Raw genomic sequence first — 16,931 nt, 5'->3', positions numbered from 1 at the left:
AACTCCCGGAGCAAGAGAAGCTCCTCCCACTGACCCCTGGGCGTGCCGCAGAGGAGGCACCGGGGAGGTCAGAGCCGGAGGCTGGTGAGAGCAGGTCAGGTCTCTTGTGCAGCCTGGATGGAGACACAGGGGCAGGTCCCTGCTCTGCATCCAGGAGCTGGAGGTGAGACCCAGCCAAGGAGAGAGAAGAGGAGAAAGGTGTCTCGTTCTGGGGTCCTCCTCCCAGCAGACTTCACCCTGCATCCCTGCCCACTGGCTACCCCATCCCACCACCCGTCTCTAGAGCTGCCCTCACACCTGCCTTTCCATGGAGGGTATGTTTCCCCATCTGTAGAGGAAAAGGGTGGTCTCTATTTGTCACCTGTTCCCCCCTGGAGATGGGGCAGGACAACTCCATCTGAAGGGCTGGGGAGAGATGGACGTTAAGGAGAAGCCCCCACCATCCTGGTAGGCATGGGGCTTCAGGTAGAGGTGGGCTGTGCAGTGGGCTACTTACCAAGAGCATTCACCCCCGTCTGACGGCGTTTCATCCCCGTTCCCTCCCAGAAGCAGATTCCAGATTCTATATACTATAGAAGTCAAAGCCACATGCAGATTCATGTTAAAGAAACTGACTTTATTTAGTTGAAAAGTATCTACTGGTTCAAGTGAAGAACTTCTGTACAGACTGGCTTGGGGAATGGAGATGTGCTGAGGGGCGGAGGGGGCACATATAGAGCACAGGTAAGAAAGAGTTCTTGCACCCCTGCCTCTCGCTCCTTCCTTGGCACACAGCTCACTTCACTTTACCCCATTCCAGGGCAGGTAGAGGGGCAGAAATGGCGAAAGGTGGAGCAGAGGCAGTCAGCTTGGGGCAGAACCACGGACAAGCACTACCTCCAACTCGGAACAGCATGCAGGGATGCTCTGTCCTAGATGTGTCAGAGGTGGTCCTCAAGGCCGGAGGTCGGAAACTTAGGGTACTGGTCAAGGTTAGAGGTCAGGAGGTCGGGGGTCACTCTCTGGAGTCAGGGGGCAGAGAGGGGAGTGCTCCTCAGGGTCAGAGGGTGGCGGGTGGGAAGACTGTTCCTTGGGGTCAGAGTTCAGGACTTGGGAGCCGCCCTCGGCCTGCTCCCCTCCCCAGGCCCCCAGGCCCTCCGAGTAGAGCTCCTGGTTCTGCTCCTTCCACCGGCGGAATTTCTCTCCCGTAAGCTCGGGGTCGCCCAGCACTTCCTCCAGAGCCTGCAGCTCCTGCAGCTTTGCCTGGAAGAGGTGTCGGGGTTAAGGGGCCAGGATCACCCGTGGAAGGGGCAGAGCCCGAGCCCAGAGCTAGCTCCGGGGCCCAGCGCCCAGATCCCAGCCAGCTTCAGCCCCCATCCTCAAAGTCGAGAGCCTGGCCCCAGGAACCCAGAACTCGGCCTGGTCCGCGGCCGAGCCCAAGAGGGCTAGACATCTGGACATCAAGCCCAGCTAGACAGCTAGCCCAGCGGCCAGCCTCCTGTGCGCCCCCTGCTGACCTTGAGCGTGCTCTGCAGTGCGCGCACACGGTGCACTCGCTCATTGAGCTGCGGGTCTCGGTTGCGCCGCATGAAAGAGCTTCGCCATTGCTCCTGAGTGAGGGGCTGCTGCTGGCCCAGCAGGGACACGCCACCCAGCCTCAGCCCCCGGACCATTCTTTCGAGGGCCCCTTCGCTGCTGTCTGTGGGAGGGGGGAGCAGAGTGAGGGTGTGCCGGCCCCCCTGCCCCCAGCCCTGTCTCAGCTCCGTGCCCGCCCCCCAACTCCCCCACCCCCACGCCTCCACCCCCGACTCTGCTCCGCACCTGTTGCCGCCGGACTGAAGGAGGTCTGCGGGCTGCCCTGCGGGGTGGCTGCAGGTGATGGATCTCCATGGAGCGAACTCCTAGCTTGGGCCGGGCTGGGCTGCGGGCAGGGTGGAAGGAGAGGAGGGTTATCAGTCTGAGCTCCACGCCCTGCTCTTCACCGGGCCACCCCCTCCACCAGCCCCCAACTCACCGAGGCTGAGCAGGATCCAGCCTCGTCGTCAGGATCTTCGGCTTCCGTCTCGCTGTAGCAGTCTGGGGTGGACAGGAGCCGTTGGGGTCACCCACTGAAGCTTCACAGGGTTGGGTAAGCCATGGGGTGGGCTTGGGGAACTGGATTCCCAGCCCCCACCCCAGGAAAGCAGAGGCTCGGGTGAGATTCAGTGGGATCCAGTCCTGTGAGACACCCACCTTCCTCTCGGGGCAGGGAAGCCCGGCCTGGAGACTGGTACTTGGAAATGCAGGTAATGAGATGACGCACCCACCTGTGGAGGGGCAAATGGGTTTCAGGGAGTTTCCACTGAGTCAGTAAACTGGGCTGGAGAAGGCGATGGCAACCCACTCCAGTACGCTTGCCTGGAAAATCCCATGGATGGAGGAGCCTGGTAGGCTGCAGTCCATGGGGTCGCACAGAATCGGACACGACTGAAGTGACTTAGCAGCAGTATGCTGGGTGTCTGTCAGTCGTCAGTTCAGCCACTCAGTCGTGTCCGACTCTTTGCGACCCCATGGACTGCAGCGTGCCAGGCCTCCCTGTCCATTACCAACTCCTGGAGTTTACTCAAACTCATGTCCATTGAGTCGGTGATGCCATCCAACTGTCTCATCCTCTGTTGTCCCCTTCTCCTCCCACCTTCAATCTTTCCCAGCACCAAGGTCTTTTCAAATGAGTCAGTTCTTCACATCAGGTGGCCAAAGGATTGGAGTTTCAGCTTCAACATCAGTCCTTCCAATGAATATTCAGGACTGATTTCCTTTAGGATGGACTGTTTGGATCTCCTTGCAGTCCAAGGGACTCTCAAGAGTGCTGGGTGGGGCTTTCACTTACATCATCTTCTAACTTAATCCTCAGAGCTAATCTGAGAGATAGGAATTCTTATTAGTCCATTTTATAGAAGGTGAAACTGAGGCTTAGAGAAGGGAGTGTCTTGACCAGCCCTCTCAGAGAGCTGGGATCTGAATCCAGGCTCCTGAGCCCAGACCCCGAGCACTCACATGCAAGCTGTGAGGGGTGAGAGGGTGGCACTCACATACTCAGATCCGTCAGGGTATCAGCAGCAAAGATGAAGGGTTTGTACACGTTGTGGGTGAGCTGGAACACACTGCCGGGGAGCAGAGGGGCCTCACTCACCTGGGGGTGCCCATCCCGAACCCAGGGAGGCTGGCCTGGGAATTCCAGCCACCTGCTGCCCCTACCCCGCCCCTCCTGTCACCTGCCTCTCCCTTTCTTTCCCCACCCCTGGCCTGTCACAGCCCAGGACTTAACTATTTTTTCTTTTGATCTTGTCCACTTTCCAGACTGTAGTTGGAGACATTGATGAGACCCTCGGCCTTCTCATCCTGCGGGATCACAGTGTGAGGGTCAGCTTGGAGCGCCAACACCCTTGAGGCCCAGGCAAGCTCCTAAGGGCAGGGGTGGGGTGGGGCAGGGCATCTCCTGGGCTGTCTAACTGCTCATCTCTCAATGCCCAGGGCTCAGGGCAGGAAGCTGGGGTAGGGTTGTGACCAAGGGGTGTCTCTGTGCCTGGAAATGGGAGGCAAGCTATCCAGAGCAAGAGCCAGGAAAGAGGAGCCTGCTCATACATCTGCTCCATTGCAGACACAGACCAAGCTGCTTCACAAAATGCTCTTCTCCTTGCCTGCTTTTCTTTCATCTTTTCATCTAACTAACATTCAGGCACTATCAGGCACTAGTTTCTCAGGAAGCCTTCGCCACTCTTCAGGTGGACTGGTCACCTTTGCAGGGATCCCACCCACCCCTGGGCTCTTCCTTCATCACATTATATGTTCCTGTATTGTCCCTGTGTATTCATCCCTGTCCACACTGGCCTGAGAAACAGAAAAGGTCTAGTTCTTTCCAATGTCCCAGAGCCCAGCCCAGAGCTGGGTATACAGTAGGCACCTTGAATGTTAGTGGAATGAGCAGACAATTGCTTGAGCAATTAACAGAAGGGGAAGGAAAGGCGGGCAGGATCAGTGATTCTACATGGCCTGTGATAAACTTTTCCAAACTGCTTTTGCACACACCCCAGTTCTCTCTGAAGAGTGTTCCCATTTTACAGATGGGAACGCTGAGGCCCACCTGTGACCACCAATGGGCCTGGACGGTGGAGGAGGAACAGGAGCCATGGTCCTGAGGTGACTCACTTGTGCATGTGTGTATGGGGTCTCACCTGGGGCTGGCGGTACCAGTAGAGTGTGTGTCCCTTGAGCACGAACCAGCAGCGGCGCCAGCGCGGGCCCATAAAGCCCCCGGGCACCTTGCGGAGCAAGAGCCAGCCATCACAGTCGGGCAGGCCCAGCTCCCGGCACGACACCCGCCGACGCGTCGCCACGCCTGCAGCAGCAGGGCACAAGGGTCAGTGAGGGGCTGGCGGGGCATCCCAGACCCCTAAAGTTGCTCCCTGGCCCCGCACGAGCACCCCCAGCTGATGTTTCTGAACCCATGCTCTGTGCTTGGATTGTGAGAAGGGTCAATTCTGGGTGGGGGTGACTCTTCTTATTTTAAGAGATGAGGAAGGTGAAGATCAGAGAACGAGCTGTTTGCCCAGAAATCACAGAGCTGGTGAGAGGTCTAGGCTGGGAGCACAGGCCTGTCTGACCCCAGAAACAGAACTGCGTCTGGAAGAGAAGTGTGTGATGTGTGCCGGGAGGGTGGTCTTGCCCAGCCTTGTAAAGCCTTCTAAGAGTGCCTCAGATCAGAGGAAAACCCCCCAACCTGCCCAGCCAGGTGCATTTCATACCTTTTGATTTCCTGCAGCCAGGGACAGGACTCTGAAAGGACCACAGGCAGTTAGAAAAGAGTCTGCATCCAGAGCCACACACCCCTCCGTGCTGAGCCCCTGAACTTACCCTATCAGGGTGTTCTGGGCGCTCTGGAGTGCCTGCTACCTCTGCCGGGTGTGTGGCTGGGGTTGCAGGGGGGCTGGGCAGGGGCTCGGGGCCAAGGGAGGTTGCGTCTGTCAGGGCGGGAGGAGAAGAGAGAGAGAGGCTCCATGAGCCTCAGACCCAGGCCCAGAGGTAGGCTGGGGGTGTAAGAGCCCAGGGTCAGAGTCAGACACCCCACATGCCTTGTCTGGGGACACCTGCTAACACGTGGGGCTTTGATATTACCTGTCCAGGCAGGAGAGCTGGGTCCAGGACTTGGGTTTGAAGACAGGTCAAAGTCAAAGATGTCTTTAGAGGGGGTCCTGGAGCGATGGGGGACAGATGAGGTGAGCCGTGGCTCACCCTCCAAAACCCACCCGGGGCCCAAGGCTGTTACCTGGGAGACACGGAGGCCGGAACCGGTGATGGGCTCACTGGGCATGGTGAGTCCAGGGGCCGAGGAGGGGTCTAAGGAACAACCAGAAACAGCTGATGGAGCTGGGGCCCACACCCGGGTCTGAGAGAAGACTGGGAGCAGGGAGGGTGGCAGGTACCTGTTGTGGGGTCTCCGGCACCGGGACCTTCTTCAGCACTAAACTGACCCTGTCTGGCTCCTGCAGCAGCTCCCTCACTACGTTTTTGTGAGGCCAGCCCACCTAGGGGACGGGGACACGGGGCTGGACTGACCTGGACGGGAGCCTCTGGGGCAACCCAACAGCCCTCCCCTCAGATCACTCTCTCAGCCTCGCGCTCAGCCTCCCCTCGCCCTCCTCCAGGAAGCCTCCTGGAGCCCCTCGGACCCATGTGAGCTGGCTGACCTCCCGGCAAGCAGCTCACCACCCCGGTCCCCCGAAGGAAGGGAACCTCTCCACCCACCAACCAGGGTTCTACTCAGGAACCCCTTCCTCCCACCGTGCCCGTCCCCTCTCTCACCACCACCTGTTCGTTGACCTGGACAATCTCGTCTCCAGGCAGGACCTGCAGCTGGGGGTCGGTGGGGACCTGGTGTCGGAGGTGGGGTTCAGAGGGGTGCACCCTCACGGGGCTTGGCCGGCAGGTAAAGAGGACTGTGGGGCTGGGAGGCGGAGACGGGTGGAGGGCTCTCACCTGGGCGCCCACTCGAGACACAAAGTGCAGGCAGCTGCTGGTGGTGTGGATTTCCAGGCCCTGCAAGGCGAAGGCTGCGGTCACTGAGGGCCGGGTGGTTGCAGGGCCAGCGGGCAGGACCCCCGCTGGGCACCAGGACTCACAGGCGGGTGGAAAGGGGGAGAGAGCTGGTCTCAAGTTGGCACCGCCCGACTTGCTTTGTGACTCAGGGCTTGCTGCTGTACCTCTCTGGGCCCTGCCTCCTCTTCCCCCAAGGGCTGAGGGGCACAGATTACTGACTTCTGAGCTTTCAGATTCTCAGCAACTCTCCTGAAGGCTTAAGCAGGGACAGGAGCGGGACAGGGCAGGCCTGGGGTTTTCCCAGCTGGTCAAGGATTGAAGCAAAAAAGTTCATGTCCTCTCCCCTTCTCCCCTAACCTGCCAGGTCCGTGTCCTGGGGCTAGCATGTGTCACCCGAGACCCCACCCACTGCAGCCCCTCTGGACTGGAGAAGGGGCTGAATGACGGTGAGACCCCAGGGGAGGTCCTTTGGACCTTTGTCTACAGAAAGGACCATCCAGCTGTAACAGGATAGGACTCTGTGGGATCCTAGAATCAGATTTCCAGGCCCACATGAGGCTGCTTGAGGGGACCAGAGGTGAGAGGTGAGAGGTCAGGGCTCACCGAAGGATCGTCCAGCGGCACTCGCTTTAGTACAGCCTTCTGCTCCAGCAGCTCCTCCGGGCAGCAGCTCAGGATGTTGCAGCAGATCCCGGCCACGTGGCTGCTCTGGCAGATGGAGGGCAGGATGGAGGGCAGCCTGAGTCCCGTCCCACCCCATCCCCCTGGCCCGCTCAGCCCCTGACTCACAATCCTCAGGACTTTGCTCTCCTTCTCGGCCGCTGGACAATCCTGGAAGCAGAGAGAGAGTGGGGGCCGGCCCTGAGCAGGGTGCCCTGCCTCCTCCTGAGGGCAGGGGGGTTCCCTGCGGTCCCTCCCAGCATACCCTGTACCCTGGCCCCTTCCCAGAACGACATGGCAGCAGAGCTTCGGCCCCGAGGTCCCATCTCCCTGACCCTGGGCCCCCAGAGGTCACCACACATGCCCTCCCCCGCTCCACACCCTCCTGAGATCAAACTTGCTGAGCTGCCCCTGCCAGTTAGGAGCCCCCACACCCCCTCACCCCCTCCCCAGTGGCCGGGCCTCCTCTCTTCCTGCTCTCGCCGCTCCCTGCTGTCACCCCCGATCTTGTGCTGATTCACAAGTTATAAAAAGCTCTAGCCTGACTTGGTCTCTATAGCCTCGGCCAAGCCTGGCCTCTGGATCTCCTACCTCCTGCAAGGCCTGGCCCAGCTCCCCGCATAATTCCCCAATCGCCTGGCAAGATGAGAAGTCATTTAAGTGGGAGAAGAGGTACCTGGCAGAGGGGAGGATGGAGCAGTGGTTAGGGGACTGAGCTTAACAGTCAGCTCACTGAACCACCCTGAGCCGACTACACATCTAAGGTCCTGATGGGTTTTGGTTTGGGGTGAAGGAGATGACTTTTTCCAGTGGTCATGTATGGATGTGAGAGTTGGACTATAAAGAAAGCTGAGCGCCGAAAAATTAATGCTTTTGAACTGTGGTGTTGGAGAAGACTCTTCTTGGACTGCAAGGAGATCCAACCAGTCCATCCTAAAGGAGATCAGTCCTGGGTGTTCATTGGAAGGACTGATGCTGAAGCTGAAACTCCAGTACTTTGGCCACCTCATGCGAAGAGTTGACTCACTGGAAAAGACCCTGATGCTGGGAGGGATTAGGGGCAGGAGGAGAAGGGGACGACAGAGGATGAGATGGCTGGATGGCATCACCGACTCGATGGACATGAGTTTGAGTAAACTCCGGGAGTTGGTAATGGACAGGGAGGCCTGTCATGCTGCGATTCATGGGGTCGCAGAGTCAGACACGACTGAGCGACTGAACTGAACTGAAGGAGGTGACTGATACATCAAAAGACTTTAGCACAGGATTTATTTGTCAAGTGTTTAATGAATGCCAGGCCCAGTTCTAGGCACTGGAGAGACATATTAAATACATAATTGCATCAATAATGATTAGGGACTTCCCTGGTGGTCCAATAATGATTTATGGGCTTCCCTCATAGCTCGGTTGGTAAAGAAACCACCTGCAATGAAGGAGACCTGGGTTCAATTCCTGGGTCGTGAAGATCCGCTGGAGAAGGGATAGGCTACCCACTCCAGTATTCTTGGGCTTCCCATGTGGCTCAGCTGGTAAAGAATCTGCCTGTGATGCAGGAGACCTAGGTTCAATCTCTGGGTTGGGAAGACCCCTCTGGAGAAGGGAAAGGCTAACCACTCCAGTATTCTGGCCTGGAGAATTCCATGGACCATATAGTCCATGGGGTCTCAAAGAGTCGGACACGACTGAGTGACTTTCACTTCACTTCACTTCACTTCACTGGTGGTCCAGTAGTTAGGAATCTGCCTGCCAAAGCAGAGGATATGGGTTCGATCCCTGGACTGAGAAGATCCCACGTGCCACAGGGCAATCATGTGCCACAACTATTGAAGTCCGCAAGTTCTAGAGCCCGTGAGCTACAACTATTGAAGCTTCTGCACCCTAAAACCTGTGCTCTGCAACAAAAGAAGCCACTGCAGTGAGCAGCCCCCGCATCCCACAACTAGAGGAAGCCTGCCCACAGCAAGGAAGACCCAGTGCAGCCAAAAAATAAATAAAATAAATAAAAATTCAGAAAAGATTTAACTTCTACTCCTGCGACCCGTAGGAAACTATGAGTGTGTAACGGGAAAGGCTTCCCCGAGGAGGTGACGTTAGAGCTGGGACCTCTGGGACGAGCAGCGGCCAGTGAAGGGGGCAGCCAGCTCCTTATGCGGTGCTGCTGATGAGACACGGTTACAAGCTGGAGGTCGGGTGGGAACCTAGGGAACCCAGCGCCCTTAAGTGAGTGAAATCGCTCAGTCCTGTCTGACTCTTTACGACCCCATGGACTGTAGCCTGCCAGGCTCCTCTGTCCATGTAATTTTCCAGGCAAGAGTACTGGAGTGGGTTGCCATTTCCTTCTCCAGGGGATCCTGGGATTGAACCTGGATCTCCCGCATAGAAGGCAGACGCTTTACCATCTGAGCCACCATGGAAGCCCCATTACAGACCAATGTGAAGCCCCTTACACAGACCAATTAACCTTTTTTGGCTAGTCCCACCATATTACTCCTTGGAGGAAAGTTATGACCAACCTAGACGGCATATTAAAAAGCAGAGACATTACTTTGCCAACAAAGGTCCGTCTAGTCAAGGCTATGGTTTTTTCAGTACTCATGTATGGATGTGAGAGTTGGACTGTAAAGGAAGCCGAGTGCCGAAAAATTGATGCTTTTGAACTGTGGTGTTGGAGAAGACTCTTGAGAGTCCCTTGGACTGCAAGGAGATCCAACCAGTCCATCCTAGGTGTCCATCCAGTCCTAGGTGTTCATTGGAAGGACTGATGTTGAAGCTGAAACTCCAATACTTTGGCCACCTGATGCAAAGAGCTGACTCATTAGAAAAGACCCTGATGCTGGGAAAGATTGAGGGTGGGAGGAGAAGGGGACGACAGAGGATGAGATGGTTGGATATCACCGACTCAATGGACATGAGTTTGGGTAAACTCCGGGAGCTGATGATGGACAGGGAGGCCTGGTGTGCTGTGGTTCATGGGGTTGCAGTGAGTCAGGCACAACTGAGCTACTGAACTGAACTGAACTGAACCATATCTGAACAAGAGCCAAGCTCTCGTTTTCTCTCCCAGGTCCCTGGAGGAGGCCATGGATGTGGAGGGTCCCCCTCACCAGTCACTAAGACCCTGGGAGGAGACAAAGGTACCTGTTGAGCCAGAAGAGGAGGGAACGGGCCTCGTGTACCAGCTGCACGGCCGCACCAAGGACATCTGCAGGGGGCTCTGCACAGCCCCCCAAGCGACCTCGGGCCAAGCTCTGGAATGCCCGGGTTCCCTCCAGCAGCCCCTCTGTCAGGCTCCGCAGGTTCTCTGACTGTAGCCCCGCGCTCTGTACAGAGAGGGGGCAGGTTAACTCCGGCAGGGGCCAGCCCCCTATCAGCATCCCCAGGGTGGGCAGAAGCTGCAGCCAGTTGGGCCGCCATCCACTCACCAGGGCCCGGAGCTGTTCCACCCCTTCCAGGATGATCTCCTGGTGGCCCAGAGGACGCACGGTTAGAGCCTCCAGGCTGCGGGGGCAAAGCTGGAGCAGGTACTTGCCAGGCAGCTCCCAGTCCTCAAAGCAGTAGCCCTGCAGGGAATCGTCCAGGCCTGGAGGGAGAGCAGGGGTCAGCGCGGGGGATCCAGGGGGGTGTCAAGGCCTTTCCGGTCAGTGGAAGAGCCTTTCTCCTAATGTCAACCCTGAGGCCAAGGCTGTGTTCTGTCCTGCCCATTTCACAGATAAGGATACTACTGAGTTGAGACGTAGGATCACACAGGGGAGTGGTTCTCAAAGGATGGTTCCCCAGACCAGCAGCAGCATCCTCATCAGGGGACTTGTTAGAAATACAAGTTCTGGGAATTCCCTGGTGGTCCAGTGGTTAGGATTCAGCGCCCTCATTGCCATGGCCTGGGTTTGATCCCAGTCAGGGAACTAAGATCCCGTGAGCCATGTGGTGTGGCCATAAAAAAGAAAAATAGCCAAGACATGGAAACAAACTCAGTGTCCATTGACAGATGAATGAATAAAGAAAATGTCACACACACACACACACCTGCATACGTGCACACACACACAAATATTCAACCAGGAAGAAGGAAATCTTGCCATTTGCAACAACATGGATAGACCTTGAGGGTATTATGCTAAGTGCAATAAATCAGAGAAAGACAAATACTGTATTATCTTACATATATAGAATCCAAAAAACCCAAACTCTTAGAAACAGGGAACAGACTGATAATTGCTGGAGGTAAGGAATTAGGGAGTGGGAGAAATGGATGGGGTGGTCCAAAGGTATAAGCTTCTATTTATAAGTCAGTTTGGGGGGTAGAATGTACAGCATGGTGACTATGGTTAGGATTCTGAGCTTTCAGTGCTGTGGCCTGAGTTCAATCCCTGGTCTGGGAACTATTAATAAGATCCTGCAAGCTGCGTGGTGTGAACTTATAGGCAGGGTCCAGCAATGTGCTTTTTAACAAATCCTGCAGGGGTTCTGATGCTTGGGCAAGTCGTGATTGATGAGGCTTTGGAGTCAGGGAGACCTGAGTGATAGCAACTGAGCAAGTAACTGAATTACTCTGTGCCTGTTTCCACCTAAAAAAATGGGGAAAATAAAAACACATCACTTCTAATCATGTCTATTAAATGACATGACACATGTCAACAGCTTGAGCAACTCCCTTGGTTCAGTCAATAACAGCCTCCACACTATGTGTTGCCAGACTCTCTACCATGATCTGCAAGGCCCCGTACGATTCGGCCACCACCTGCCTCTCCAGTCTCATCTCTTGGCACAGCCCGTCAAGCTCAACGATCTCGATCCAGAGCACTCACTCCCTGCAGCTCTCGGGAGACTCTTTTGCTTTTCCTTCATGGTCCCTGAAGGTGCATTTCCTTCTGCCTGAACTGCTCTTCCAGCTCCCTCATGTTCGTGGTCATCTAACTTCCTCCAGGAAACCTTCCACAACTCCCCAGGCTGGGCTGGGGCCCCCTGCGCCTCCACAGACCCCTGCACCAGAGCACCAACCTCTCCTACTCCATCACGAGCTCTTCCAAGGACTGGGCTTTAAAATAAGTGTTCATCTCTAATTCCGGCCGGGGCATAAGGCAGACACTCAAATACTATGTGCTAGGAAAAACTTAAGACTTTATACACATTAACACATTTAATCTTCACCAAATCTATAAAGTAGAGATATTGTTATTCCCATTTTACAGATGGGAAAACATACACAGAGAGGTTAATAGTAGGCTTTCTCCCTCTTTGAAGGAACCCCTGCCATTCCAAGCCAGAGTCCTTTGCGGGGTATGTGTGTGACCAACAGCCCTCCCCCATCCCCTGTGTGACATCAGGAGCCCTTCACTAGGAATTCATGAGCTTTTACTTCCTGGCCGTGGGCCTCAAGCACCCCGCTTCCCGTGCACGGTGAATGCGCTGTGTTGTCTCTCTCCCAACAGACCGTGACACTGAGCCAGGCCCTCATCACAATTGTCTTATTTGGTCCCACCTCATGAGATCAAAGTCGCCTTTCCCATTTTGTGGATAGGGAAACGGAGACTTGTGGTCACCGAACTGATGAGCGGAGGGGCTGGGCCTGGAACTCAATCTGCGAGTCTGACTCCAGCCCTGAGTCCCGGCTCTTCCCAGGGATGGTCACCCTGAGTCTGTCCCCAGATGACTCCAGCTGCCCCCCTCCAAATCTGGCTCCCCCTAGGAGGAACATGGTCCTCATATCCCATCTCCCGGCTCCACAGCAGACCGTCCACACTTCTCTGAGTTCGCTGGCACCCAGGGCCCTTTCCCACCCACCTGGGCTCATCTTCCCTGGAGGTCTCGGGAGGGGCTGGGCCTGGGCTTCTGCTCTCGCTGGGAGCCTCAGGGTGGGGAGAGGGAAAAGACACCTCCGGCAGGCCCTAGTTCAAAGCCTGAGCAAATCACTCGTTGGCTTGGTGTAGAGTTTTCAGCATCTGAAAAATGGGATTAATTACAGCCCACTGTGCCCCGGGGGCAGAGGGAAGATGAGATACACTGCAGGTGGTCGGCTGGGGCGACACTTTCTGTTTTCATTACAGAACCACTGCCTGGGCTACTGGGGGGAAGGAAGACACCCCTTCTGGGTCCTCGGGGGACCCCACCGGGGTCATCTCGACTACCTTTCTGCCGGGTTCACGGAAGACGCTCTGTAAATACTTGCGGACTGACTAACCGACTGACAAACTCGGCAGGTCCTTTCTGCTTTCGCTCTCCCCGGCCCAGGACCCCTCAGGCCCAGCACTGCCCCGGCCCCACTCACCTCTCAGCCAAGCCGCCACCTTCCTGGGGGTCCAGGTCGCCACTGGCTCCATGGCCAAGTTCGGCCCCTCGGATCGGCAACTGCTCCGCCTCGCCCGCGCAGGAATTTCCGCTCCCAGAGCCCCGACCTGGGGAGGGGCTGGGCTGGGCCGGGCCGGGGGCGGAGCCACGAGCACACCTGGGCCCACAAAGCAGGCCAGGTGAGGCGCTCTCACGGCCATTGGCCGGCCACCGCTCCATCTCCTGCCCCGCCCTTCAGGCAGCTCAGAATATCTGGGCTGCCAAACCTGGGGGTGGTGCCACGGGTGTGTGACACGGGTGACCTCGGAGCTGACCTGGGATCCCCGCCCAAAACTGGCCTCAAATGGCAGGACGCGACCTGACCTTCGGGCCTTCTCAAAAAGGGACCGAAAAATGAGCAGTGGTCACAGCAGCGAGGCACAGAAAGGTTAGGAAGCCAGAGCCTGGGTCCAAATCCCAACCCTGCAGCTTCTTAGCTTGTGTGACAAGGCCTAAACCGACCCACCGGGCCTCAATTTCCCTGTCTGTAAAATGGGTATTAGCTCCTACTTCAGAGGGCTGTGCAAAGTACCTGAATTAATAGCTATAAAACCTTTAGAACTGGTTTCCAGCCCCCTCTTTGTTTTGCACTGTGGACCCTTTTGACGGTCTGGTGGAAACCCTAGACCTTTTCTCTGAACATTGCTTTTAAAAACATAAAGCAAAATGCTGGAGATTGTGAGTACAATTACTATCAAAATATATTAAAACCCACAAATTTATGATATAGTAATATGCATTTAATATGTATCAATAACAGGACTGGCAAATTAAAATTTCCTTTTCTAATGGCATCAGTGTATTGTTACTCAGCATGAATAACATTGAATTGTGGGGGTGGTCTCTGAGTCACCTCCTCATACCTATTGGTCAGCGAACAACTACAGATAGGCGTGTGAGAGACTGAGAATCTGAGTCATCAGTGCGAGAGCAGGTGGATTCACCATTTGGCCATTAACCCTCTACTGGCCACAGTCAATGGCAGCTCTGTTTTAGGAGCGTCTGAAACAGAGTGTGATTTAGCAGTGGGTTAATAACTGTCAGCATTTTGAAATCGTTAATGAGCATAAGTAACATTTTGAGATGCTTGTGATAACCACAATTTGATATCAAAATATCTTTGACGTCTACTGGTGGCAAAACCACAGATACTACTAATACTTCAATCCATGAAGAAGGAGATGGTAAATTTTGGTGAGAGGTCAGTAGAAATAAATATATAATTTTTTTGCCATCCAAGTTGATGAGATGGGAAGCCCAGGTTAAGAGCTTTCCTTTTAGAACAATGTCTGACACATACTAAGTGTCTGCAGTTATCATCATCATTATCATCCCAGGCCAGGGAACTCCCAGGACTTTGGAATCAGGCAGAATTAGTTCCACGTGAGTTTAGAATTAACATACACATGGCTGTGTATACAACAGATAACTAGCAAGGACCTATTATATAGCTCAGAAAACTAAACTTAATGTTTTATAATAACTTGTAAGGGAAAAAAGAGTCTGAATATATATATTCTTATATTCTGTATTTATCAAAATCACTTTGCTATACGCTTGAAATCAACACATTGTAAATCAATTATGTGTCAATTAAAAAAAATCAGTTCCACTTGCTATGTGACTGAGTCCACCTCTTTCACCTCTCTGAACCTGTTTCTTCGTCTCTAGAAGAGCAGGGAGGGAATTAGGCCTTAGCTCTGAGGATGTCCTTTAATATTTGAAACCTGTAACATGAGGTAGATCTGAGTTATTATTGCTTTAATTCTGTGGGGAGGGGCCTGGGAGGGCTGCCCCCTCTGTGTCACCTAACTTGGACTCTCTACCACTGCCTCCAGAGCCTGTCATGAACTGAATCATGAGAGACCCAAAGTCTGAATTTGGTCCACGGGTGTCCATGTGGTGTGTGTGTGTGTTAAATATCATTCAAGAATGTCACATACAAACTGAGTCCTCTGGAACTTGGCCAGCTCTGTTGACCCCATTCTACCTTCGCACGTGGCATCAAGCATGAATGCAGATTGTCAGCTGCTTCCTTCAAGGGGATGCCAGCTCGCCAGGTCCCCAGAGGCCTTGCTCCCTCATTTGTGAACCAGCAGGCTCAAATTTACAACTTGGCCCTCACGTTTCTGGCTTTGTCCTTGGTCTCATGTCCTCCTACCCTGCTCTCCGTGTATCCCTCTAACATCTTCTGTGTTGTTTCCTCCTTTAATGTTTTTGCCTCTCCCCACACGAGCCTCCCTGTGGTGCTCCAATAAACACAGACGTATCCCCATCATCCTGATTTCATCGAACACCTACCCTGAGCGGGCACAAGATCTAGAGGTGAGATGCCAGCCAGCCTGACCTCCCTGAACTCACAATCCTGTAGGGGAGAATCCAACAAGAACTCACCACTTGTACTCAGATCCTCCCTGAAAAGGCCTGGGCGCCTAACAGGCATATTGGTGCTTTTACTGCCCCCCGCACCCACTGTCCGCCCTGGAGCACCTGGCAGGGCTGAGAAGTTAGAGGCGTTGTAAATGGAAGCTTCTGCTTTTTTTTCAATTTTTAATATGGATTTTTAAAATAGATTTATTTATTGGTTGCACTGGATGTTCACTGCACTTTCGCTAGTTGCTGAGAGTGGGGTCTAATACAGAGTTGCGGTGCGTGGGCTTCTTACGGCAGTGGCTTCTCTTGTGGAGCACAGGTTCTAGACGTGGGCTCAGTAGTTTGGCACAATGGCTTAGTGGCTCCACGGCAGGTGGGAACTTCCTGGACCAGGGATCGAATGTGTATCTCCTGCATTGTCAGGATTCCTATCCATGGTATCACCAGGAAAGTCCTGCAGCTTCTATTTTTTTTAAAATATTTATTCATTTATTTGGCTGCACCAGGTCTTAGTTGCAGCATGTGGGATCTAGTTCCCTGACTAGGGATCGAACCTGGGCCCCCTGCATTGGGAGCTCAGTCTTAACCACTGGGCCAACAGGGAAGTCCCTGCAGCTTCTATTTTTAAGGTAGTTTTATGAGTTTATAAAAGGTCTTTGAACTTATTTGCGGCAAAAATGTCAAAGGTAATAGTAGCTCATTAAGTGGAAGGAAAGTGAAAGTGTTAGACGCTCAGTCCTGCCCGATTCTGCGATGCCATGGACTATAGTCCACCAGGCTCCTCTGTCCGTGGAAAGAATACTGGCAAGTCTCCAGGCAAGAATAATGAAGTGGGTTGCCATGTCTTTCTCCAGGGGATCTTCCCAAGCCAGGAATCGAACATGGGTCTCCTGCATTGTAGGCAGATTCTTTACTGGCTGAGCCACGAGAGAAGCCCAAATGGAAGGAGGTTGTGTCCTTTCCCCAGCAAGTTCCCATCCCATTGCCCAGAATGGGCCACTGTTAAGTTTTCTGGGTGTTCTTCCCTTCTCTCTATAGTATATGCAGACACTCTACATGCTATTCTGCAAATGCACTTTTCTGCATTTTTATGAGATGGTCAATACCAAATGAAGTCATACACATAAAGTGCTGAGAATAATGCCCAGCACAAGTTATTTTTTTTGGCCACGCTTTTAGGTCTTGCAGGATCTCAGTTCTTAGACCAGGTATTGAACCCGAGACATGACAGTGAAAGCCTAGAATCCTAACCACTAGGCCACCAGGCAATTCCAGGAAATTTTTGTTAGTACACCTCAAACAGCTTTTTCAATCAGTAGATGCAGATCTTTTATTGAAAGGAGGGAAGTTCCTATAGGAACTCCATCTTGAGGAAAGGGATGAAATATGCCTTCCCCCAAGGTAGGTGTGGTTGATCTAAGAGAAATCAAGTAAAAAAGGCCTGCCCCTATTTGGAAGGGGTGCTAAAGTTACCCAACCCCTCCTCTGCTGAGAGCTGACGGGTGACATCCAATTACCTG

At 54.1% G+C, this 16,931-nt stretch overlaps 1 protein-coding gene and 1 long non-coding RNA gene across 7 annotated transcripts; one reads left to right on the top strand and one right to left on the bottom strand.

Annotated features, from left to right (window-relative positions):
* The first annotated feature begins 10 nt into the window (after positions 1-10).
* LOC110147611 (uncharacterized) lies at positions 11-9,868 on the top strand. 2 transcript variants are annotated; one of them, XR_011484762.1, is made up of 6 exons: positions 11-314; positions 547-2,107; positions 3,319-3,415; positions 4,083-4,158; positions 6,419-6,500; positions 9,779-9,868. It is a non-coding gene; the product is annotated as an uncharacterized lncRNA (long non-coding RNA). The 2 variants fall into 2 exon arrangements; XR_011484761.1 differs by having other exon boundaries at positions 11-447.
* On the bottom strand, positions 596-13,087 carry CNKSR1 (connector enhancer of kinase suppressor of Ras 1). 5 transcript variants are annotated; one of them, XM_020909216.2, is made up of 21 exons: positions 12,980-13,087; positions 10,137-10,294; positions 9,853-10,034; positions 7,306-7,390; positions 6,844-6,885; positions 6,658-6,762; positions 5,995-6,054; positions 5,821-5,889; positions 5,442-5,543; positions 5,285-5,355; positions 5,134-5,210; positions 4,873-4,979; positions 4,764-4,794; positions 4,194-4,357; positions 3,287-3,360; positions 3,051-3,122; positions 2,212-2,285; positions 1,994-2,055; positions 1,801-1,900; positions 1,497-1,678; positions 596-1,242 (listed from the first exon to the last, which is right to left on the bottom strand). In XM_020909216.2, exons 1-21 carry the CDS (start codon positions 13,029-13,031, stop codon positions 973-975), a joined length of 2,139 nt encoding a protein of 712 aa, XP_020764875.2. In that variant the 5' UTR covers positions 13,032-13,087; the 3' UTR covers positions 596-972. The 5 variants fall into 5 exon arrangements, with proteins under 5 accessions (XP_020764875.2, XP_020764873.2, XP_020764871.2 ...); XM_020909214.2 differs by having other exon boundaries at positions 6,658-6,885; positions 9,853-10,294; XM_020909212.2 differs by having other exon boundaries at positions 5,821-6,054; positions 9,853-10,294.
* Positions 13,088-16,931: the final 3,844 nt, after the last annotated feature.

Source organism: Odocoileus virginianus, chromosome 30 (assembly GCF_023699985.2).
Source record: "Odocoileus virginianus isolate 20LAN1187 ecotype Illinois chromosome 30, Ovbor_1.2, whole genome shotgun sequence".
Classification (NCBI taxonomy): domain Eukaryota; kingdom Metazoa; phylum Chordata; class Mammalia; order Artiodactyla; family Cervidae; genus Odocoileus; species Odocoileus virginianus.
The sequence above is the reverse complement of the archived record's forward strand: the minus strand, read 5'-3'. Positions and strand labels throughout refer to the sequence as shown.